The sequence below is a fragment of the Hemicordylus capensis genome, chromosome 3 (genome assembly GCF_027244095.1).
Source record: "Hemicordylus capensis ecotype Gifberg chromosome 3, rHemCap1.1.pri, whole genome shotgun sequence".
Lineage (NCBI taxonomy): Eukaryota > Metazoa > Chordata > Lepidosauria > Squamata > Cordylidae > Hemicordylus > Hemicordylus capensis.
In genome coordinates, this window is record NC_069659.1 from 305,415,181 (window position 1) to 305,439,885 (window position 24,705).

General features: G+C 43.1%; 1 protein-coding gene across 6 annotated transcripts in view; it reads left to right on the forward strand.

Moving 5' to 3' along the window:
* Positions 1-24,705, forward strand: part of PXYLP1 (2-phosphoxylose phosphatase 1) — a 151,004-nt gene that overhangs the window by 113,006 nt on the left and 13,293 nt on the right. For all 6 annotated transcript variants that reach the window (XM_053308732.1, XM_053308731.1, XM_053308736.1 and 3 more), the window contains exons 3-4: positions 4,020-4,181; positions 16,270-16,396. In XM_053308732.1, the coding sequence (XP_053164707.1) occupies positions 4,020-4,181; positions 16,270-16,396 (289 nt within the window). The remainder of the gene's footprint in view (positions 1-4,019; positions 4,182-16,269; positions 16,397-24,705) is intronic.

Consider the following 24,705-nt stretch of genomic DNA (forward strand, 5'->3'; position numbering starts at 1 on the left):
GGGAAGTACACTGAAGTACCTTGCACATGGTGAAGTGAGCAGGTCTGGTAACAGTGGGCTTGAGGTACATGGATAATACCTACTGAAATGTTAGAATGCTAGGTGTATGTGCTTTCAATAGTGGGGTAGGGGTAGGCAGGTTTACACAGCTCTTTGCTTATTCCCATTACTAACAGGAGGATGAGCAGGGCCATAGCACATACTTTGTATGAGAAGTTTTAATCCCTAGTATTAAAAGTTCAGAGGATTTCAGGTTAGTAGGGCTAGAAAGACCTTTGCTTGAGACCAACAAACTGCTGCTGAGCAGAGTAGATAACATTGAGCTAGGTGGCCCAGTGGCCTGACTTGTTGCAGGGGAACTTCATGTGTTTTCAAGAAGGACAATGTTTATGCAAATTCACTTTGTTTCATTCACACAGGTTGCTATATTTAAACTGCAAATGTTCATACACCCTGCAAATAAGGAGAAGTATTTTGAAAACAAACTGTTTAAAAGGGACATAACTTTGTTTATTTTTATATACTTCCTAATCAAAAAATCTCTAGGCATTTTCATACCATTAAAACATACCATTTAAAGGTATAATGGGATATCATCCTAATATTAAACTGTATGTGTATACACACACACACACACACACACACACACACACACATTTTAATGCTTACTAGTTTTTATTCTCTGTTTGGTCAATGACTGTAAATAAAACTACTACTACTACTACTACTACCATTTAAGATACAGAAATTAAAACATAATTAAACATAACAATTTAAAAACCATCAAAATGCCTAGTAGTGTTTAAGTTCCTTGTAATCATTGAAGGCACACTCTTCTATGATTATGTATGATTTAAACTGAAAATACAGATAGCTTTGGACATAATGTTCTTAGAAAGCTATCTTGCAATGTTGTCCTAGGCTCAGTCAACTAAAAACTTGAATTACCAACATTTTTACTAATGTTTGACAGTAATTTGAAGTGCTAGTTTGTTAAAGCAAGGGGTACAAAGGTTAATTACAAATTTCTCAAAAGCACTGGTGACTTAGTTTTAATAGCACTGTGCCTCCATTTTCAGCAAAGGTATAGGAATTTGTTAATTTTACCACCACACATTATCACATGTTACGTTGTCACAATATTGTGACATTTGTAAATATCTGGTTACTGTAAACTGAACAGCTCTATTTAAAGCTACGGGAGCAAGTATTTGTGTCTGCCTGAAAGTATTAACTTTGCACGGATGTATGTTTTTAGTCTTGTTCTTTATTATCAGTCTGAAATACATTAATGGTAGGTATTTGTTTTGGTTTATGTCCCTTTTAACCCATTTATTTGCAAAGTATCCGAACATTCTCATTTTGAATATCACAACTTGTGTGAATTATACAAAGTGAATTTGCATAAATGTCCTTCTTGAAAACACTTGACTATAACAAGTCAGGCCACCAGTCCACCTAGCTCAATGTTATCTACTCTGCTTAGCAGCAGTTTATAGTGAAGTCTCTTGTATTTCATAAATTTCTGAAGATGACAAACATGATGGTGAAGCTAAGACATTTCAACTTAAGATACAGCAGGCTCATGTTGTGCACAGTGAAACATGGATGGTTCAGAACTGCCTGCAATGCTGTACATGTCTCAGATACCACCTATGTTGTCATGCAACAGAGCCTTTCTGCTGTGACAAAAAGCTGCGTAATTACCTTTGCCTAATGCTATGTCCTTTGGAAATAATGGACATAGCATTGTGCAACTATGATTGTGCAATTTTAAGTTGCATCTGAAAAGCCCTTTTCCACAACAAGGCAAGTGGAGTCTGAGACATGAGCAGCAGCACAGGTGGAACTGAACTGTCAGTGTTTCACTGTACTGAATGTAAACTACATTTTTTAGGAAACAATTGTGTCATAAGTCTGAGGACTTCCTGCTTATGGCAGAGAGAGCAGAAATAGTCTAGGAAATGGAGATGAAATTAAGATTTCATCTGAAAAGGGAATGAATAAGAATATATATACAGAGGAAACTTGCCTCAACAGATCAACAGATTTCATGATTGGAGTATTGATTAGCTCTGAGACAGAATGAGTCAATATTTTCTTGTTGATTTTTCTTCATATATGATTAATACACCATCCCTAACTGTGTACATATATATAGTAGCCACATTAAAAGGGGGAAAAACATACAGTTTCCATAGAAGTGTGCGTGCTGTTACAGTCATAATATATGCTCGGTCCATGCATCATGGAAAGATGAAGATCTGTGCTTTTCACTACTCATTATTTAGGCAGTATCTTATGGAATTGCTTTTCAGCTTTGGATACTACTTTTATTTTTATTTTATTTTTACATTTATATTCCGCTCTTCCTCCGAGGAAGAGTTTTATTCAGCCTTGCATGGTATAGATAGCATCTCCCTGTCAACCATTTGCAAAAGCAGGGCTTGCCCACTCCAGGCTATCAAACTCATACTCCATTGGGAAACAATCTTGGTATCATACCACCGCCTATGGCTAGAAATAGTTGCCAGCCTTAAGTTTTGCATGATTGTATAATCTTTCTTACAATTGACAGATGATTTTGAGGATGTAACTATAGTACTGAATCCAGAATGACAGGATGACTGCTTAAATTGGCATAGCAGACGGCAAGAATTCCTGTGGTGCACTCCCAGGTTTGCCTTGCTTCTAAATTGGCATCGTTGTACACTAACAGCTCTCTAATCCATATGCACCTTATCTGTCTGTTCCAGGCTGTTTCTTGTAGATCTGCCAATAGGTTTTCTTAACATTCCATGTTCCCCCCCACCTCTTCCTTATGCAGCAAATATCTCCCATTTTACTGTGTTTCTGTGCTTATCAGTGCCTTACTTCTGTGTTCTACTAAATATTTTTTTAAAGGAAGTACTACCTTTCAGATATCAGAGACAGTAAATCCCTTTATTTTTATTTTTATGTGTGGGTAATTAACACTGAGTGGTGTGTGTGTGTCAAGCTGATGAAATTTCCCATAAAACCTTTTTGGGGGAAATATTTGCTGTGTGACTTACTTCCTATGTCAGTAAAAGCAGTTTTAAATAGTTTGGTTGCATGGAACTGAAAGAAAGGTCTGTGTTCTAAGGTTAACATTCAGCAAAAAAATTCCAGGTTAAAATAGCTGCTACTCGTCTCATATTCTTTGGAGTATTGAAAGAACTGAGACATGGAGGTGCTTTCTTTCTTTCTAATTCTAGGTAAATGTATATGTTAGTATTGACTTGATGATTTTGCTGTAGGCCAATATTTCTTTTGGCTATGCTATTTTGTAATGCTTTCATATTTTGCTATTTCTCCTTGTTAAACTCTATTGAAAATATCTGAAATGGTCTCTTGTTTTAAAAAGTAAACGTCTGTTGCACTGGTTTTGTTCCTAATATTAGATCTGCTGCTTTTCATCTCTAGAAATCTTGAGCTCATCAAAAATATTTTTTCCCAGTCTCTAGTATATTTACATCTTTCTGTCTAACATATCTACAGAATTCTATTGCAATGTGAACACATATGGTTAAAAACATAGGAACTTGGGAGTAATTGTTTTAGAATGTATATGTTTTGCACTTTTTAATGACTATTGACGTGAGTTTTGACTAAGGGGGGGGGAACCAAGTGCTCTCCTTTTAAATATATGGGAAATTCCTGTTTTCAGTGGTGAAGTGCTGGGGAAGATTATTTTCTAGGATAGAATGTCTTTCTGTTCTTTCTCTTCCCTGTATGTTAGTTCCCACCTTGCTGTGTTCTGCCCTGTGTATAATGGGAACCCATGGAAAGAGCTGAATGGTTTAAAAAAGAATATCTTCTGCTGTAGGAATGGGATTCAGTGTATCACCTGCTGTTAGTTCCCATATGTTTTACATTAGGGAGTTGTTTCCTGGTTTGTTGATATTTATTTACATATTTTGGGTTATTTAAATGAATTATATAACATTAAACTCTCCAGCAATATTAATCTGCCATCAATATTGCTTGCATTTTTCTAGTACACTTGATTCCTGTTAACCCAGTTAAAGAAGATGGGATGAATTCCAAGAATCGAAAGAGAATAATGCCTGATCCACTGACAGAGCCACCATACATAGATCCTGTTTATGAAGCACAGTTTTATTGTAATATACCAAGAATACCTGAACGCAGCATGGAAGGTAAACTTATGATAGTATAGATGCCTATAGTTTTTTAATTTCTGTGTGATTAATAACTATTTAGTATTTCATGCGCGTCTACCCATTACAGGCTGCTCTATTAAAATAACCATATAATGAAGTTATGAATGCAGTAGATGAATGCAGAAAACTAAAGTAGTGCTTTCTAGGTGAACTTCAGCAGCAAACAGTCAGCCCAAACATAATCTTGCAATCTGAGCATAAGAAGAGCCTTGCTGGATGAGATGAAGGGTCCATTCAGTCCTGCTTCCAGTCCTGGCTAGACAGATGTTTCAGGAAGCCTGCAAGAAGGGCATTAGGTCCTCTCCCTGCTAGCTGTTATACTGCCTCTGAACCCAGAGATCCATTCACCTAAAATGGTGGTGGTGAAACAGTCTGTTTTGTCTAGTCAGGGTAATTTCAGGTAGACTGAGATCTAAAATTGCTAGACAAATCGAACTTTTACCACTAGTCCTACCAAAGCCTGTAGTCTTTAGCTGCCATTACTATAGGAAATAGCTAAGAGATCAATTAAATGACTATGCTCACTTAATTCCTCTTTAAGAAACAGTGACATCTGTCCCTTGCCCAGGTTCCTTCTTTAGGAGAACTTCCCATATGACTTTGGGCCTAACATTCCAACTCTCAGTAGGCATATTCTTGGGGCTGAAATAATTATTGCACAAAAATGTTTACTTCTTCTCTCATTCACTAATGGGAGACCAAGAAAAATAATGCCACAAAGCATTTTTTTCCTTTAAGAGGGATAAAAGTTTACTGCTTTTATTATACTAAAACTATAAAAGAAGCAAGCAAAAGATTTAGTGTTAAAATGAAGGGTGATAGGAAGGATGATAGGAAGGTCTCCCATCTTACATACAGGTGGACCTTCCTATATGGAAATCCAGTATCCACGGTTCCGTGTATCTGCAATTCAGTAACTGATACCTGACCTCGGTATATGTGGAAAAACCCACCCCAAAAGGGGTTAATTCTGCATAGCCACAAGTTGGTGGTGGCCAGAAATGACCTCAGATATCTTTTCCAGCTGCCATTTTGTGGAGAAGTGCCACTTTGTGGGCCATTTGTTAAAACACCCACCCACCCACACACACACTTTTTTTGTGCAATTCCATGGACTTTGGTATGGGGGGTGGGCATCCTTGGACTCCTGAAGGCCCATGGAGTATGGCAAGGCACTTTATTTGGCCAGTTACCACATAATATTTTGCTTTCTGGGGGGTACTTTTTATCAAAGTCTGGGAACTAACCCTCACAATCCCATTGACTCTAATGATCCATTATCTGCAGTTTTGTTAACCATGGTAATCTGTGGGAACGGAACTATCATGGATAATGAGGTCCACCTGTAAATTCCTCTCCTACTTGGTTGTATACCACCTGCAGTGTCTTGGAAATATCCTGGGGTTTTTTGGCATTTCTGACTGAGTCGGTCATAGTTTATATGTCCCTACTCAGGTAGCTCTTGGAAAGACAATGGTCAAGAAATTTCATACCATCTCTGTACATAATGAAGGATATCAGTAGAAGTAAGCTTGGAATATGGTATCAGGTAAAATAGTTCCACATCATAGGCAGAATGCAAACGAAACATTATGAAAGGAAGAAAAATTGGCAATTTGCATATTCATTTTACTACAGTGGCGAATAGCTTGTGGATAGATCTATCCTCCATGAATTTGAAACAGGAATTGAGGAAAATAGAAAGCATCCCTTTTTAGGTATTTTTTAAAAGGAACTAAACTAGCTTTAAACAAGATCACATGCCATACTTAAATAGTATTTTTAAATTTTTATTTATTTATTTATTTAATCATGTTTCTATATCACCTGATATGTACATGTCTAGGCAGTGTAATATTTAAAAGTCATAGATTAAAATACATGACATAAAAACAATAGAATAAAATAGTTATTAAAACAAGTTTTAAAAAATAATTCTAATTGAAAGCCTGCAAAAACAGGAGCGTCTTGAGGTTCTTCCTGAAAACAAATAGAGAACGAGATGCTCTTATTTCAGTAGGGAGCATATTCCAAAGCCCTGGGGCAGCCACAGAGAAAGCCCAGTCATGGATTGCCACCAAATGAGCCGGTGGCATCTGTAACCAGACCTCTCCAGAAGATTGTAACAGTCGGCAGGATTTATGACAAAGGAGGTGCCTGGACCTAAGCTATTAAGGGCTTTATAGGTAAGAACCAGCACTTTGTATTTCACCCGGAAACATATTGGCAGCCAGTGCAATTCTTTCAAAATCAGTGTTATGTGGTCCCTTCATATTGTCCCAGAGAACAATCTGGCTGCTGCATTCTGTACCAATTGTAGTTTCCGGACTACGTACAAAGGCAGCCCCACATAGAGCGCATTACAGTAGTCAAGCCTGGAGGTTACTAGCTTCTGTAGCACTGTTCTAAGGTCATTTGCCTCTAGAAATGGACGTAGCTGATGTATGCAGCTGAAGCTGATAAAAAGCACTCCTGGCCACTGCCTCAACCTGAGAAACCAGGGAGAGCTTAGGTCCAGGAGCACTCCCAAGCTAGGTACCTGATCTTTCAGGAGGAGTGTAATCCCATCCAGAACAGGCATATCTAAACCATCTCTTGGGTCTTCTGGAGACCATATAGCCCTGTGGTTGTCTTGGAGGAGTTTACCATTGTCACCTCCCGCAGTATGAGATGATGCCTTTCAGGATCTTCCTATATTGCTGCTGCTCAGTATAGGTGTTTCCCATAGTCTGGGAAACATAACAGTGGGAATTCGAACCAGCAACCCCTGGCTTGCTAGTCAAGTCATTTCCCCATACCTCTGTCTTATTTGGATTCAACTTCAGTTTATCCCTCATCCAGTCCATTACAGCCTCCAGGCAGGCATTTAGGAAAGATATGCCATTTCCTGATGAGTTTGGCATAGAGAAGTAGATCTGGGTGTCATCAGCATATTGATAATACCCAACACCAAACCACCTGATGATTTCTCCAAGCGATTTCATGTAGATGTTAAAAAGCATTGGAGACAGTATTTTAAAAGTCATCTGTGTAGGGGCCATTACCACAATGAATTCTAGAAGTTAATTATGCACTGTGTGAGAAGTGCTTTCTTTTTGTCTGTCCTGAATCTACTGCCAACCAACTTAATTAGGCAACCATGGCTTCTAGTACTATGAGAGAAGGAGAAGAATTTTTCTCAATCCACTTTTCCCTCAGCATGCATAATTTTATAAAACTCTGTCATATTCTCCTTAAATAGTTTTTTTCCTAAATAAAAAGCACCAAATTCTTTGCCTTTTATCCTAGGTAAAGCAGTTCAGAAGCCAGGTTTGTTAGGCTTGCCCATTTTGTACCTTTTTCAACCCTGAAATGCTTCTTGAGATAGGGCTACCGGAACTATCTATCTATCTATATAATTCTCTTACAGCCAACCCGAAAGAGAACTGCGTCCGGATGCATCTGGAGCGCCTAGATGTCTGGAACCATTGCCCGGGGAGGGAGTGGCAGCGAGGGAGGAAGGAAGAGATCGACAGAGTCGGGGGGCGGAGGATGGAGGGGGGGAAGGAAAGACATATTGGAAAGGAGAAACCGGACAGAGAGGGCGGTGAAATGATGGAGAGAGAGGGAGGGGGTAGTTTGTTCGGGAGGTCGAGGCCTGCGGGACCTGACGAGAGAGGCTGTTTCTGCACCAAGGAGAGAGGGAAAGCAGCCGGGGGAAACTCAGGACGGGCAGTTAGGAGGCGGTGGCGGAGGCACCAGCAGTCCCAGCCGCAGCAAGGAGGAGGAAAGGAGGAAAGGCAGAGTGGAAGGGGAAGGAGGAAGAAAGGAGGAAAGGCAGAGTGGGGGGAGGAAGAAAGGAAGACAGGCAGAGTGGGGGGAAGTAGGAAGAAAGGAGGACAGGCAGAGGAGGCGGAAGGAGGAAGAAAGGAGGACAGGTAGAGTGGGGGGGAGAGGAGGAAGAAATGAGGACATCCAGAAGGGGGGGAGGAAGAAAGGAGGACAGGCAGAGGGGGAAAGAAGAAGAAAGGACAGGCAGGGAAGGAGGAAGAAAGGAGGAAAGGGGGAGTGGGGGGAAGGAGGAAGAAATGAGGAAAGGCAGAGTGGGGGAAGGAGGAAGGAAGAAAGGCAGAGTGGGGGGAGGAAGAAAGGAGGACAGGCAGAGGGAGCGGAAGGAGGAAGAAAGGAGGACAGGCAGAGGGAGCGGAAGGAGGAAGAAAGGAGGACAGCCAGAGTGGGGGGAGGAAGAAAGGAAGACAGGCAGAGTGGGGGGAAGTAAGAAGAAAGGAAGCCAGGCAGAGGGGGCGGAAGGAGGAATAAAGGAGGACAGCCAGAGTGGAGGGGGGGAGAGGAGGAAGAAATGAGGACATCCAGAAGGGGGGAGGAAGAAAGGAAGACAGGCAGAGGGGGAAAGAAGAAGAAAGGAGGAAAGGCGGGGGGAGGAAGAAGAAAGGAGGAAAGGGAGAGTGGGGGGAAGGAGGAAGAAAGGAGGAAAGGCAGAGTGGGGGAAGGAAGAAAGGAAGACAGGCAGAGTGGGGGGGAAGTAGGAAGAAAGGAGGACAGGCAGAGGGGGAGGAAGAAAGGAGGACAGCCAGGGGAGGGAGAGGAGGAAGAAATGAGGACATCCAGAAGCGGGGGAGGAAGAAAGGAGGACAGGCAGAGGGGGAAAGAAGAAGAAAGGAGGACAGGCGGGGGGAGGAGGAAGAAAGGAGGAAAGGGAGAGTGGGGGGAAGGAGGAAGAAAGGAGGAAAGGCAGAGTGGGAGGAAGAAGGAAGAAATGAGGAAAGGCAGAGTGGGAGGAAGAAGGAAGAAAGGAGGAAGGGCAGAGGAGGGGGGAAGGAAGAAGAAAGTATTACAGCCAGAGTCGGGCGAGTGGTGGTGGGGGTGAGAGCGAGCAAGAGAGTGGTGTTGGGGTAGAGAGCAATTGAGTGTGTGGGGGGGGGGAGAAAGGGGGGAGCATGAGCGAGAGTGGTGGGGAGGAGATAACGAATGAGAGGGTGGGGGAGAGCGCGAGCTAGAGAGTGGTGGGGAGAGTGAGAGAGTGGTGGGGGACACCGCGAGCGAGAGAGCGAGCGTGAGTGGTGGGGAGGAGAGAAAGAGCGAGAGAGTTGTGGGGAGAGTGGTGGGGGGAGCAAGCGAGCAAGAGTGGTGGGGGGAGCGGGGATGCTACAGGCTCAGATCACTACCGTACAGATGCTCTGTGCGGGGTCAGCAAAAAACCCCAAAGTAAGTAAACTACCGCACAGATGCTCTGTGCAGTTCAGCAAATACATTTTAATTACTTGAATCTCATTTGCTTTTCGTTGTCCATTCAACCTATTTAGAATGATCCTTTTGGAGGTCTTGTTGATCAGTGTGGGTTTTCTGTATCTTGAATGATTTAGTGTATTCTGCAAACTTAGCTTCATCAGCCCTCAAATTATACCACTTATTAATCGTTAAAAGCCTGGATCTTTTTCATGGTCTTCCATGCATTCACACTAATAGGAACCAACTGACCCCTTGGGAAACATCTTTAGCTCCTAGAGATTCTCTGACATCACCCTCATGTATCTAGCATGGCCATTGGGAAATGGCAGTTGTGGCATAGGATCCTAGGTTGCTTTATGACCTCTGCGATAGTAGCTCTTCCAGCCGTTCCTTATAGACAAATGACTCCATGAGTAGACTTGAAAGGAAAAAGTGAGAACCGTGATAGTTCAGCTTTATTGTGAAGGTTTACCCAGAGCTTTATTCCTATTTGGCTCTTGTGGACTTAAAAAGGAACTTCAAGAGATGCTGTTCTTGTAAGGCAAAAGCTCCTTCTGCAGAACATCTTTTTGTTGTTGTGCCGGGGTTGGGGGTGGGAAGGCCACACAGTAAAATTAGTATGGGATTTTCCAAACAAACTAGTAAAAGTAAGGAATTGTGGTTGCAAGCGGCTTTATATTTTCTAACACTCTGTCCCACTTCAACATTGTGCTTAACATTGACTGTAATGCCCTTGATATTGTCATCTCAGCAAGTGCATTGAGACCTTTGCCATTAATGCCAGTTTCACCTCCGTGTTTGACTTTACTGAGGGATATATTGTAGCTAAGCCCATGATTGGCTTCAGCTCCTACTATGATGTTGAAAGGAGATGTGGTAGTCCTCAATGGCGAGGAACTCCAATGGAGAGATAGCAGAAGGCTCAGTGCCTAGCAAGTGGCTTCATTACCATCATGTAAGTAATAAGAAATTGAAACTGTTTTTCAAAAATCGCATCATGGGATGGCCATTGTGGTGCAGTGATTAGAGTGTTGGACTAGGATAAGGGAGACCCAAGTTCACATTCCTGTTCAGCCATGAAACTCGCTGGGCTCCTCAGAAGAAGAGCGGAATGTTAAAAAAAATTTTTTTGACTTTAGTCTCAACAGATTTACTGACTTCAGCAATGACCTTGTGTCTGTCAACATTGCATATGCCTTGCACATCACCAAGTTGTTTTCTCCTTTACACCTCAAATTGGATGCTCAATTCTAAAGAAACTTGCAAAGTGTCTGGTGTGAGTTTCGCCTGTAAGTCCAAGCTGCATCCTGAAATTCAACTTATATGCAAGTTTAAAATTTGATAAACCTCATTTAGTATGTCACCTTAGCATTATTGAACTTTGGTAATACAGTACCCAGATTGATAATGGCATTACAAGAGTCCATCAGCCCTACCTCCTTGGGGTTGATAGAGCCCATCCAGATTGGAGTGTGGCTTTTCTCATGTGGTCTAGGAACATGGAACCATGGTTTTAAGACCAGACACATCCTTCAGAGCTAAGATTTTGTCTTCTTTTAACATATACCCAGACATTGTCCTCCCTACCTTTTTTCCACATCTGGATTTGGAGTTGGGCAAGCATCTGGATATCAGAAGGACACTGGTTTTTTATTTGTACTCAAGAATTCAGGACTGACCAGGGTGGCTCATGTCCTACCTCAGAAAGGACAACAGAATTTCAAGAACACTGGATTGTTGAGGCAATAAACACAGCCACCTAATGGCACAGCATGGAAATTGGTTTTTCTGGTTCGAATCCTCACTGGTATGTTTCCCAGGCTATGGGAAACACCTATATTGGGCAGCAGCGATATAGGAAGATACTGAAAGGCTTCATCTCATACTGCACAGAAGATGGCAAAGGTAGACCCCTCCTGTATTCTACCAAAGACAGCCACAGGGCTCTGTGGTCACCAGGAGTCGACACTGACTCGACAGCACACTTTACCTTTAGCAAGTTACAAATCAGCCAGCCCCTTTAGATGTAAAGGCTCATTCTGTCAAAGCAATCTTCTACAGAGGATTACTGTGCAATCCTTGCAGAACATGTGCCAAGCAGGTACATGGTCTTCTGCATCACCTTTTATCCACTATGCTGTTAATGTCAGATTGGCAGTAGCTGTCTCCTTCAGATGAGCAGCAAGTATTCCTCTAGTCACCTGGCCCTTCCTCCATGTGAGTAAGCTAGCTAATCTCCCATAATGTGAATGCACAGAGAAACATGACAAAGATAATTAGGTTGCTTATTGCAGTCAATTGTCTTTGAATGGTCCATGTGCACATCCACATGACACATCCCTCTCCTCTACTCCAAAGCAGATGACATTTGCCTTTTGTTCCCACTTACCTTCATAGGCCTTTAGTTCTTGGATGATCATTTTGCCAATAGCACTCCAGGAACTGAATATCTTATGCTTCAACTGCCATTTCCCAACAATCACACTAGGCACGTGAGAGTGACAAAGCATTTTGAGGAGCTAATTAAGTTTCCTGTAGGGTCAGCTGTATTGGCACAACTGCTAATAGGTGCATGCACGAGGACCACTCTAAGATAATTGGTTATAGGCAAGCAACCTGTGTTCTCCCCATGATGACTTCCCCACTTTCTTGCTTCCCTTGTGAAAACTGTCCATTTATTTGTACTGTCCACCCTGTTTTTAAACCAGTTGCCAATTCATAAGCATCTTATCTTATCCCATATCATCATCTTATCCCATAATTGCTAAATTTCTTAGGAGCATTTGGTGACTGACAGTCTTCTTTGGAGGGGCTAGTATATTATATCCACTTGATTGTTCCACATGCTCTTCAGTCTTAATGAACTGAAAGATTGGCAAGACAGGTTTTCCTGCTACTGAAACGATAAGACATTTCCACAATAAGACTTGTTTTTCCATGTGCCATCCAGTTTCACCATTTCCTTGGAACAGACATTAGCCTAAGGGGCCTCTATTTTCCTATCTTGTACTCTTCTTGAATCTCTATCTCTTCAAAATTAGCATTACATTGGCTAATGTTTCAAGCTTCATTTTAGTCGTATTGCTTTTTTTTTTTTAGAAGATCAATGGTTTCACATTTGAGTTTTTAAATACCTCTAGCTTGTATGCTCTTCGTAAGTAGTGATTTTTAATATTCAGCTGTCCTGTAACCTCTACCTGGTATGGTTTACATGTCTTTTTTGGTATTTAGAAAATATGTTTTTAACCCAGCATTTGTACAAAATCTTCCTCAGTGAAGATAGATGCAAAGATAGCTTCATTGTAACCTCTGTATCCTACCTTGCTACTCCTTTCACACATTTTATCATATAATGATTCATGTGCATCCCTGACTGGTTTTTTCTTTCTGATGAATTTAAATAAATTGTGTTGGTTTATCTTGATAATTTTAGCAAAATATATATAGGCAAACCTTGTTACTCATGTGGGTTCTGTTCCTCGTCTACTACCACAAGTAACAAGGCATTGTTCCTATGGCAAACAAGGGATTTATTTATTTATCTATTTATTTATTTATTTATTTATTTATTTATTTTTGCATTTATATACCGCCTTTTGTTAAAAGACAACCCCAAGGCGGTTTCCAAAAGTTAAAACATACAATAAAAAAAAATAAAACATCAAGCTAAAAAGTATAAAAACATATAAAAACAGGCATAAAAACAATACAACAGATAAAAACACACAGAAGCAGCAGTAAAAACGATTATGTAAAAGCCTGGGTAAAAAGCCAAGTCTTTACAAGCTTTCTAAAAGCCGTGATGGAGTCCGAGGAACGAATGGCCACTGGGAGAGCATTCCAGAGTCTAGGAGCAGCAACAGAGAAGGCCCTGTCCCGAGTGCACGACATCCGGGCCTCTCTCATTGTCGGCACCCGGAGCAGGGCCCCCCCAGATGTCCTCGTCAAGTGGTCAGCAACCCTTGGGAGCAGGCAGTCCCTCAAATACCCCGGGCCCAAACCGTTAAGGGCTTTAAAGATCAAAACCAGCACCTTGAATTGGACCCGGAAACGAACTGGCAGCCAGTGCAGCTCTTTCAAAATGGGGGTGATGTGTTCCCAATGGGCGGCTCCGGATAAAACCCTCTCTGCCGCATTTTGCACTAGCTGCAGTTTCTGGATATTCTTCAAGGACAGCCCCACATAGAGCGCGTTACAGTAATCCAGCCGCGACGTGACTAAGGCATGGGTAACCGTGGCCAGAACTGCCTTCTTGAGAAAGGGACACAGCTGGCGCACTAGCCGAAGCCGCGCAAAGGCACCCCTGGCCACCGCCTCCACCTGAGCTTCCAAAAGCAGAGCCGGGTCCAGTAGTACCCCCAAGCTGTGTACTTGCTCCTTCAAGGGGAGTGCAACCCCATCCATAACCGGTAAAATCTCCTCATCCCGATTGGCTCTCCTACTGACCAACAGTACCTCCGTCTTATCCGGATTCAATTTCAGTTTGTTAGCCCACATCCAACCCATCACGGACTCCAGCCCCCGATTCAGGACATCCACCGCCTCCCTAGGATCAGATGACAAGGAGAGATAGAGCTGAGTGTCATCCGCATATTGCTGACAACTCAGTCCAAATCCCCGGATGACCTCTCCCAGTGGCTTCATGTAGATGTTAAACAGCATGGGGGACAAGACCGATCCCTGCGGGACCCCACAGGCCAATGACCACGGGGCCGGGCAGTAGTCCCCCAGCACCACCTTCTGGACCCTCTCCCCAAGAAAGGACCGGAACCACTGCAACACAGTGCCTCCGATTCCCATACTCGAGAGGCGGCCCAGAAGGATACCATGGTCGATGGTATCTAACGCCGCCAAGAGCCCCTGTCTAGTTCCTGGCGTAGGTCATCCACTAGAGCGACCAAGGCAGTCTCAGTCCCATACCCGGGGCGGAAGCCAGATTGAAAAGGGTTCAGATAATCCGTATCATCCAAGACCCTCTGCAGCTGGGACGCCACCACACGCTCCATCACCTTGCCCCAAAAGGGAAGGTTAGACACAGGTCTATAGTTATCCAGGTTGGAGGGATCAAGGGAGGGCTTTTTTAATAGTGGTCTTACCACCGCCTCCTTGAGGCACGATGGCATCCTGCCCTCCCTTAATGAAGCATTAGCGATCACCTCCAGCCATCTGCCTGTCCCCTCCCTGGCAGCTTTTATTAGCCATGAAGGGCAAGGGTCAAGAGCGCACGAAGTCGCCCGCACACTGCCCAGGATCATGTCCACATCCTCAGGCCTCACCAACTGAAAAGAATCCAACACAACAGGACCAGATGGTACCAAAGGCACGTCTGCCGAAACTGCCAAAACACTGGAGTCCAAGTCAGCACGGATGCGAGCGACTTTATCTGCAAAGTGACAGGCAAACTGATCACAAAGAGCTGTAGATGACTCCTCCCCCGTTGTCTGGGGGGATGTGTGGAGCAAGGTTTTTACCACACGAAACAGCTCTGTTTGTCTGCACTGAGCAGACGCAATGGAGGCAGAGAAAAAGCATTTCTTCGCTGCCCCCACCACCACGGAGTAGTCCCTAAAATGGGCTCTAGCCCGTGTTCAGTCAGATTCATGACGACTCTTCCTCCAGCGTCGTTCCAGCCGTCGCCCAAGTTGTTTCATCGCCCTAAGCTCCGAGGAAAACCAAGGAGCAGATCGGGCTCCACCAAGCTGGAGAGGGCGTTTAGGAGCAACCGTGTCAACAGCCCGGGCCATCTCTCCATTCCAGAGATCAACCAGGGCCTCGACAGGGTCACCAGCTCTGGATACTGGAACTCCCCGAGGGCCATCTGGAATCCAAGCAGATCCATAAGCCTCCGGGGGCGGACCATCTTAATCGGCCCACCACCCCTGCAGAGGGCAGACGGAGCAGTCAAACTAAACCCCACCAGATGATGATCTGTCCATGTCAAGGGAGTGGTCTCAAATTCCCCCACCTCCAGATCATTTATTTCCCGGTCTGCAAAAACCAGATCCAGAGTGTGTCCCGCCATGTGGGTAGGGCCCAATACCAATTGAGAGAGGCCCATGGTTGCCATGGAGGCCATGAAATCCTGAGCCGCACCCACTAGGGGCGCCTCATTTTCTTCCAGAATGGAAGAAAAATAATTAAAAAGAGCAAAAGACCCCAGCAATAAAACACAGGTTTTTTTTTTCACTGTACCATGCTCTGTGGCTCTACGTGTGCCCTGGAATGCCCTGCATGTGCTGAGGAATGCCAGGTGCATTAAAAGATTAGGAAAGCAGAGTGAATTGGGGCAGGAAGGAAGGTGCAAGCTTGTAACTCTTTCTTGCCAATTCACAATCCAGTGAACTATGTTAGAGCACTTGAATCAAGCCTTTAGTTTGCATTTGATCTTTAAGTCGAAACCAAAAATGCAAACTGTGCATGTGGGCCAAGTTGTCATGGTTTGGAGGCAGAAATGTTACATATGGGTGACCTTGTGTACTGCATTTGTGGTTCTCTTACAGATATGCTTTATAAATATTTATCATTTTTAGATGCATGATTATGTCATTGTGAAGGCTATTGGAAAGCAGGACAGAGAAGTGAAAGGATTTTTGTTTTGTTTTTTAGACATGCATCAATATATATTTGTGGCAAAGACATCTATCAATCCATATAGACTATAATCATGGCATAAGTATGAGATCCAGGTGCAATCCGGCATCAATGAAGAAAACATCCATGATTCTTTATTGTCTACATTTTGTATGTAGCCAAATAGATTGCACTTAGATTGTGCATTAGAGTTTTGAAACTGATTTATTGCTATTATGAATCAATTTTTATTTGTCTCTTATAGGTCATGCACCTCATTATTTTAAACTTGTGTCTGTTCATGTGCTGATTCGCCATGGGGATCGATACCCTCTTTATTCCATTCCCAAAACGAAAAGGCCAGACATTGACTGTACGCTAGTGCCGAACAGGTAACATTTCTGGAATTTACCATTTTTCTATAGACTGTATTTGCGCACTACCAACAGAAAGTTCAATAGACCTTGAAACATGCATACACCCAAAAACTCAGCAATGCTCTGTTTCCCTATAGCCCAGTAGAACCCCGTGAATGCCTACAAAATAATTAGAGATGTACGAATCGATCTGGCAGTGAATTGATTCTACTCTAATCTGGCTGATTTGAGTGTTTCTACCTCAAAACGAATCACCCCAAAAGGGTGATTATTTTTGAGGTTGGATTGAAATCAGAGAGTAGAATCTAGCCAAATTGATTTGGCCTTCAATGAAAAGGGGGGTAAGCGGTGAGGAGAGCCTCTGTCTAATATACTTGAGAAAGAAAACTGCGCCAGGGTGCCCCAAAATTAATTACCTTCATTGCAGAGCCTGCTTTGGTGACCTGCAAGTGCCACCATTCCTTTGTGGCTGCTGGCCACTCCTGTGAAGAAGCACGTGGCCACCGAGTTTTAAGGCTCTGCTCCTGTGGCGGGAGCGGAGACAATGTAGTAGGGCTGGCAGCGGCAGAGAAGTGGCGATTGGACATGCCATCCCCCTCCTCGCTGCCAGCCTCACCTGGATCACCATGGCACTCACTTGCAGAGCTGGCAGTGGCTGGGGAGGAGGTGATCAGCCTGCCATTTCTTTCTGCGGCCGACCTGGTCACACGCTAACAGTCAATGAATGAATACTGTGCCGGGCTCCTTTAAATGGCCTCTGTCTCCTTTAAATAGAGTAGTCCGGTGTTCTTTTTTGCTAGAACACCAGTGCTTTCATGCAAAAGCACCGGCGTTCTAGCAAAAAAGAACACCGGGGTACTCCATTAAATGGCCTCCCCATGCCTACGCAGAGGCCATTTAAAGGAGCCTGGCATAGTACTCATTTATTGAGTGCTAGCAGCTGGCCAGGCCAGCTGCAGGGAGGGATGGCAGGCCATTCACCTCATCCCTAGCTGCTGCCAGCTCTACTATGGTGTCTCCGCTCCCACCAGAGGAGCAGAGCCTTAAAACTTTAAATATAGGTGGAGAGCCTCCTCAGTAATGGCCTGACATGTAAAACATATCAGGTATAGGTTACAGCTACTGCCAACTCTGCAAGTGAGTGGGCCAGGTGATGTCGGTGGCAGGGAGAGGGATGGCGGTTCCAATCGCTGCCTCCCTGCCACTTCCAGCCCTACTCTGGTGTCTCTGCTCCTGCCAGAAAAGCTGAGCCTTAAAACTTTAAGTATATGTGGACAGGCATCTCTTCATCACAGGAGCGACTGGTGGGCACAGGGAGAAGGTGGCACTGGCAGGTCAGGTCACTGCTGCAGGCTCTGCAGTGAAGGTAATTAATTTTGAGACACCCTGGCACCGTCCTCCCCCACCCCCAGTATATCAGTGGCTCTCCTCCCCATCCCCAACAGCACAGGTCGACTCTATTCAGATTTGATTCAAAAAATCAAGTCTAAATCAAATCAGCCTGGTTTCGAGATGGCCAGATTTTGACAGCTGGTTTTGATTCAACCATGAAATGAATCGTAATTTGCAATTTGTGCACAATAATGTGTTTGATCCCCAGAACATCTTATTCATTCACACAGAGCACCAAGTATATTCAGCTTCTGACTCACTAGAAACAACAGGGACCTTCTCTTGTTTACAAGCGGTAGAGATATGTTTGCTAGAATTTGCAGCAAGGGTACAGACACTCAAGGTAGCCTTATTCTTTCTCCATTAAAGCTCTGGAAACCTCAAGATTAGGAATGTGCAGAACCGGTTGTATCACAAACTAGACCGCTGCAAACTGGGCTGGTTTGAGCTGGTTCGTCAAACCAACTGGCCTGAACCAGTTCACGTACCCACAGTTCAGTTTGAATTCAGACCAAACTCCACGAAACAGTCGGTGCACACACCTACCCAGGATACCCCGAAGAATCGATCCCCCTGCCCACTCTCCCTCAATGTTGCTTGAATCTCTCTTTTGCTATCCTAGTGGGTAGGATCATGAATAGGGGTGTGTGTGTGTGTGTGTGTGTGTGTGTGTGTGTGTGTGTGTGTGTAAGAGATGTGTTGTGCTTCTCTAGAGGCAGAGCTGGAGATAACAAATGCACCAAGGTAGTTTGAGACAGACAGAACATCAACTTCTCTCACACGGATGTAATTCAGAAATATTTGAGATGATGATGTTCTTATCAAGAAAAACTGTTTTTTGCAAAATTAATTTACTTTAATGTTAGATGCAAGGGCTGTCTTTACTGGAGGATATGCTTTCTTAACTTGGTGTGCAGCTTTCATAACGAGAAAGGTTTGTTTGGGATGTAAATCTTGACTAGATTCTCCTTTTTGGAATAGATGGTAGCTATTAGTATTGTTTAATGGCTCTGTATAATTTGTTAAATTAATGTGAGAAACCGGGGGCGGGAACCAAAGACCAACGGTCCCAGGCCCCGCCCCCAAACTACTTCGGGCCAATCAGAAGGCTCCACTTTTGGATCCAGGGCAGAGCAGGGCCAAGACAAACCCCCTCCCCTCTGCATGAGGCCTCGGGGAGGGACATGTTCACACACAGTAGAAAAAAGTATTCAGCATTGTGTTTCACAGTTGGGAGTCCAGATTTCTGAACTGATACAGTTCACTTGTAATTGTCAATGCTTTGTAATTGTCAGTGGAAAACAACTTCTTGTTCTCCCACCCACCCCCTTGTTTTGTTTTTTCTGATTTTTTTGGAGCTCCATAAAAACAAGGGGCAGAATTACATAGATCAAAAAGATTGCTTTAAGCATTAATTAGAATTACTAAGAGAGGGCAAGTTAAATACTGAATTATGTTATATCCATCTTATTTATTTGTTATTTCTCTGTGTAAACCGCCCTGAGCCATTTTTGGAAGGGCGGTATAGAGATCGAAATAATAATAATAATAATAATAATAATAATAATAATAACAACAACAACAACAACAACAACAACAACAACAACAAACCAGTCAATAACACCTGTCTGACTGTGTAAACAAGAAATAATAATAATAAAGCAATGAGCATGTGGAGTACACAGTTAACAATCAATGGCGAGACACTTGGACAGGTTAGCATTAGAAGAGGCATTTTCCAAGGGGACTCACTATCCCCTCCGTTGTTTGTAATTGCCATGACCCCACTTTCACAAATACTAAACAAAACAGGCCTCAGATAGCAAACATCTAAAACATCAAGTCAAATCAACCATCTGCTGTACATGGACGATCTGAAGTTGTATGGAAAGTCCCAGTCAGAAATTGAATCACTGCTAGACACTGTCCGTATATTCAGTAGTGTATAGCAATGGAGTTTGGACTAGACAAGTGTGCTACATTAATAATGAAAAGAGGAAAAATAACAAAAAGAGAAGGAATAGAACTACCCAATGGAAGCAAGATCAAGAACCTGGAAGAGAAAGAACATTACAAATACTTGGGCATTCTCCAGGCTGATAACATTGCACACACTGAAGTTAAACGAAAAATGGGAAGTGAATACATCAGGAGAGTTAGAAAAATCCTCATGTCCAAACTCAATGACGGGAACACCATACAAGCCATAAACACCTGGGCTATACCTGTTATCAGATACACTGCAGGAATAATAGACTGGACCCAGGCAGAGCTAGAGACGCTGGATCGTAAGACCAGGAAAATCATGACCATCCATCATGCTCTGCACCCCCGCAGTGATGTAGATAGGCTATACCTCCCTCGCAGCTCAGGTGGAAGAGGAATGCTGCAAATCCATCAAACAGTAGAGGAGGAGAAAAGAGGCCTTGAAGAATATATCAAGGACAGTGAAGAAGATGCACTTCAAATGGTCAAGAACGAGAAACTATTCAACACCAATGAAACAAAGCAAGCCTAAAAGAAAGAACAAGTCAAGAACCGAGCAGAAAAATGGAGAAATAAACCCCTGCATGGTCAGTATTTGCACAATATAAGTGGAAAATCAGACATCACCAAGACCTGGCAATGGCTTAAGAATGGCAACTTGAAGAAAGAAACAGAGGGTTTAATACTGGCTGCACAAGAACAGGCACTAAGAACAAATGCAATAAGAGCAAAAGTCGAAAAATCCACAACAAACAGCAAGTGCCGCCTTTGTAAAGAAGCAGATGAAACAGTGGACCACCTAATCAGCTGTTGTAAAAAGATCGCACAGACTGACTACAAACAAAGGCATGACAAGGTAGCAGGGATGATACACTGGAACATCTGCAAAAAATACAAGCTACCTGTAGCCAAAGATTGGTGGGACCATACAATTGAAAAAGTTGAAGAAAATGAAGATGTAAAAATATTATGGTACTTCCGACTACAAACAGACAAACATCTGCCACACAATACACCAGATATAACTGTAGTTGAGAAGAAAGAAAAACAAGTCAAAATAATCGACATAGCAATACCAGGGGATAGCAGAATAGAAGAAAAAGAAATAGAAAAAATCACCAAATCCAAATATCTACAAATTGAAATTGAAAGGCTGTGGCAGAAAAAGACCAAAATAATCCCAGTGGTAATTGGCGCCCTGAGTGCAGTTCCAAAAGACCTTGAAGAGCACCTCAACACCATAGGGGAAACAGAAATCACTATCAGCCAATTACAAAAAGCAGCTTTACTGGGAACAGCCTATATACTGCGACGATATCTATAACAACAACAACATTGACAGTAAAATTCAGCCATCCTAGGTCCTTGGGAAGGACTCAATGTCTGGATAAAACAAACCAGTCAATAGCACCTGTCTGACTGTGTAAACAAGAAAATAATAATAATAAATAATATCACAGATTGTGATGGTGATAAACCTAGTTTAACTTAATGTGGTGAATGCATCCAATTCTGTAAAGGCTAGGATTTCAAACAGAGGTTTACATGATTGAATCACATTATCTATAATATTTTAGCAGATTAATTTATGTAATCAAGTCACCATTTGGTGGAGAATGTAAAAAACTGAACAACCCACAGTGTGTCACAGTAAACACAAGTAACACTTTAGGATGCTAAAGTAGGCCAAGTATATTAAATCTTGCTTCTAGATTGAACTTACTCAAACCTACTAAATTGCATTGGCCGCAGTAAGCAATTAAGTTCTATAATAAAATAAGCAATGAATAATTTGCTAATTGAGATGATAGGATTTTTAATGAACTTACTCCAGGGAATGAAGCATTAATTGAAGAGAGATAATTCAAAGCCATTTTGGAAATCCTACAGGGCTTGACAATCTAAGCTCTAAAAATGTCTGCTGGTATAGTATTAAAGAAAACATTTTGCAGAGTTGGCAAGTGCATGCAGTGATGGTGGGTAATTAAATGGCTATTTCTCAACTCTTATAAACTCTGCAAGAAAAAATCAGCAAATCACAGTGTAGAGAGCCACACCATGGATTGCACTTGGAAGGATGTTAGCTTCTGGATATGCCCAAGTCAACTCCCAGCGAAAATTAGTTCAGATCTCCTAACTCAGCCAGTGTCCCAAGCAATTGAGAATTTCCTGAGACCAGAATAGTGCTAGAAATGTAACTTCTGATTATACATTTTTACCTAACCCAGGGATTCTTCTATATGAGCAAACTTCACTCTTCCCATGAAGCTCCGATGAATACAAAGACCTCTCCATTTACTTCAGTCTTGCCAACTTACCCCAGTATTGTTGTAAATAGAGAAGCATGGTGGGAGCTGCTTCTTGGTAGAAGGCAGCCATCACTGAAAAAAGCTCCATCATCATTTATCCTGCCGTGTCCTCCAGAGCCTCTGAGGCATAGTTTGGCAACAGGGCACATTAGTGTAGAAGCAGACAGTCTTTAAGGAACATTGGCAGCCAGACTAATTACTCATGAATCATCCCATTAAAATTAATGGTACAAGTTAATCATTGCTAATGCCCATTCATTTCAGTTGGACTACTCATAAGTAGCATATTCTGGATGTCGGGCAGTGTACTTTAAGGACAGTCAGCGCTCACACTGATGTAATAGTTTTACTAAGCTATGCCTCAGAGAACCTTTTGTGGGTTCCTCCAGTTTAAGAGAGGACATGGTAAATTACTGATGACGATCTGATTCCAGACCATTTAAGGGATTTAAAGGTTAAAACGAACACCTTAAATTGGGTCTAAAAATGGACTGAATGTTGTCATCGTTTTTTTAGGCTTGGTGAGATAGCAATAGCAATAGCAATAGCACTTACATTTATATACCGCTCTATAGCTGGAGCTCTCTAAGCGGTTTACAATGATTTTAGCATATTGCCCCCAACATTCTGGGTACTCATTTTACCGACCTCGGAAGGATGGAAGGCTGAGTCAACCTTGAGCCCCTGGTCAGGATCGAACTTGCAACCTTCTGGTTACAGGGCAGCAGTTTTACCACTGTGCCACCAGGGGCTCTGTGTTCCATATACCTGGTGCCAGTTAGTTGTCTAGTGCTGTGACCCAGTTAGTAGTGTAGTTGCAGTGTTTTGTGATAACTGTAGTTTCCAAACCATTTTTAAGAGCAGCCCCACATTCAGCACTTCACATATTACAGCAGTCCAACCAGGATGTTCCCAGAGCATGTAGAACTGTGGCCAGGCTATCTTGGTTCAAGAGGCCACAACTGGTGCACTAGCTTTAGCTAGTGAAAGTCCCTTCATGCCACTGTGACTACCTGGATTCCAGATATATGGAAAGATCGAATATCACTCAGGCAGGGGCGGAGCCACCACTGGGCAAACAGGTTCAAAGAACTTGGGCCGCCACCAATTGGGGCCATGGGCGCAGCCCCAGACATGCTCCCACATCTGACATCAGACACAAGGGCATTATTTTGGTCCGAAACGTGGCCGTGTGGCCCTGTTTGGAACCAAAATCAGCCCATACTTCATTGGCAGCGTGGCCGGAGTGACTCTCCCTGCCTTAAAGGCAGGGAGAGCCGCTCCTGGTCTCACTGCCAATGCAGTGGTGCCTATCGATCGCCCTCCCAAACGGGGCTGCATGGCCTCGTTTAGGAGAGAGATCGGCCCACGTTGCATTGGCAACATGGCCGGAACGGCTCTCCCTGCCTTTAAGGCCGGGAGAGTCACTCCAGCCCACGCTGCCCAGTGCAGCGCAGGCCGATCTCCTTTCCAAACGGGGCCGCGCGAGGGAAACCATGCCCCTGCGCCTGACGTCAGACACGGGGGGGAAGGCTGGGGGGCCATGGTGGCGGCCGCACATGGGCTGCCACCAGCCTTGCTCTGCTCCTGTACTCAAGCTATGTACATGCTTTTTTAAAGGAACTGCAACTGATCCAGAAGAGGTCAGTCAACGTATCCTGGTGTCGATTAATCACCTACCAACAGCATCTCCTCCTTTCTGAATTTGCTCTCATCCAATAACTCAATATGTAGTAGATCCAAGCAACTATGAATCTGTTCAAGTTGTTTTATATTGCTTCTGGAACAGGACATGACACCTCTTGCCCATGCAGAATCAAAAGGAATGTAGAAGTTTTCATAGGTCAAAAAAACAGTGTGGCCTAGAAATCTTGGGCAAACAAATGCAAGCTTTGAAGCATTGGTGTAATTTTCTGTGACTCAGAGCTCTTCAAAAGGCCACTTGCATATGGTGGGCGTAAGGATAACCCTTTCTGGATGTAAAAACTGGAATCTGAAAATTGCAGACTACTCTTCCTGCTATTATGAAGAGATCAATATGAATATACACACAGGCATAAAAATCATTTGCATTTAATAGTTAAAAGCTCTACTGCAGCTTTTCTTTATGGACAAAGGTATGAGACTAAAAGAGGGAGAAAATGGGATATGTTACAGGAAGAGGGAGATGTATGGAGATAGTGTGTGAATAAAAGCAGTTGTATGTGTGCATACGGGCATGCACATACACACACACACATGCACATTTCCCTCTTTATAACTTTGTGGCAGATAGTTCATCCACATTCTCACATGCAATTTAAAACCTAAATTTCAAGAAGAAATTGCAGTGAATGGCAAAGGGATAAAAACCCTTTATATATTTGTTGTTGTTAAATTTATATATCACCTTTCATTGAAAACAATCCCAAGGTGGTTTCTTAATATATTAATATAAATTGCTTTTTAAAAAGGCAAGCACAAGCCCTGTGTGTGGCATCTTCTTTTGTCTACCCTAAATGTTCTGCTTTAATACTGAACAGAGGGAGGCAAAGCTGCATATGTGGAATCATGGGAGAGGGAGGGAAGGAGAAGCAGCTGTTCAGGCAAAGGAACAAGATATGTCCCTAAATAATTCTATTTGAGGAGCTTTTCTTA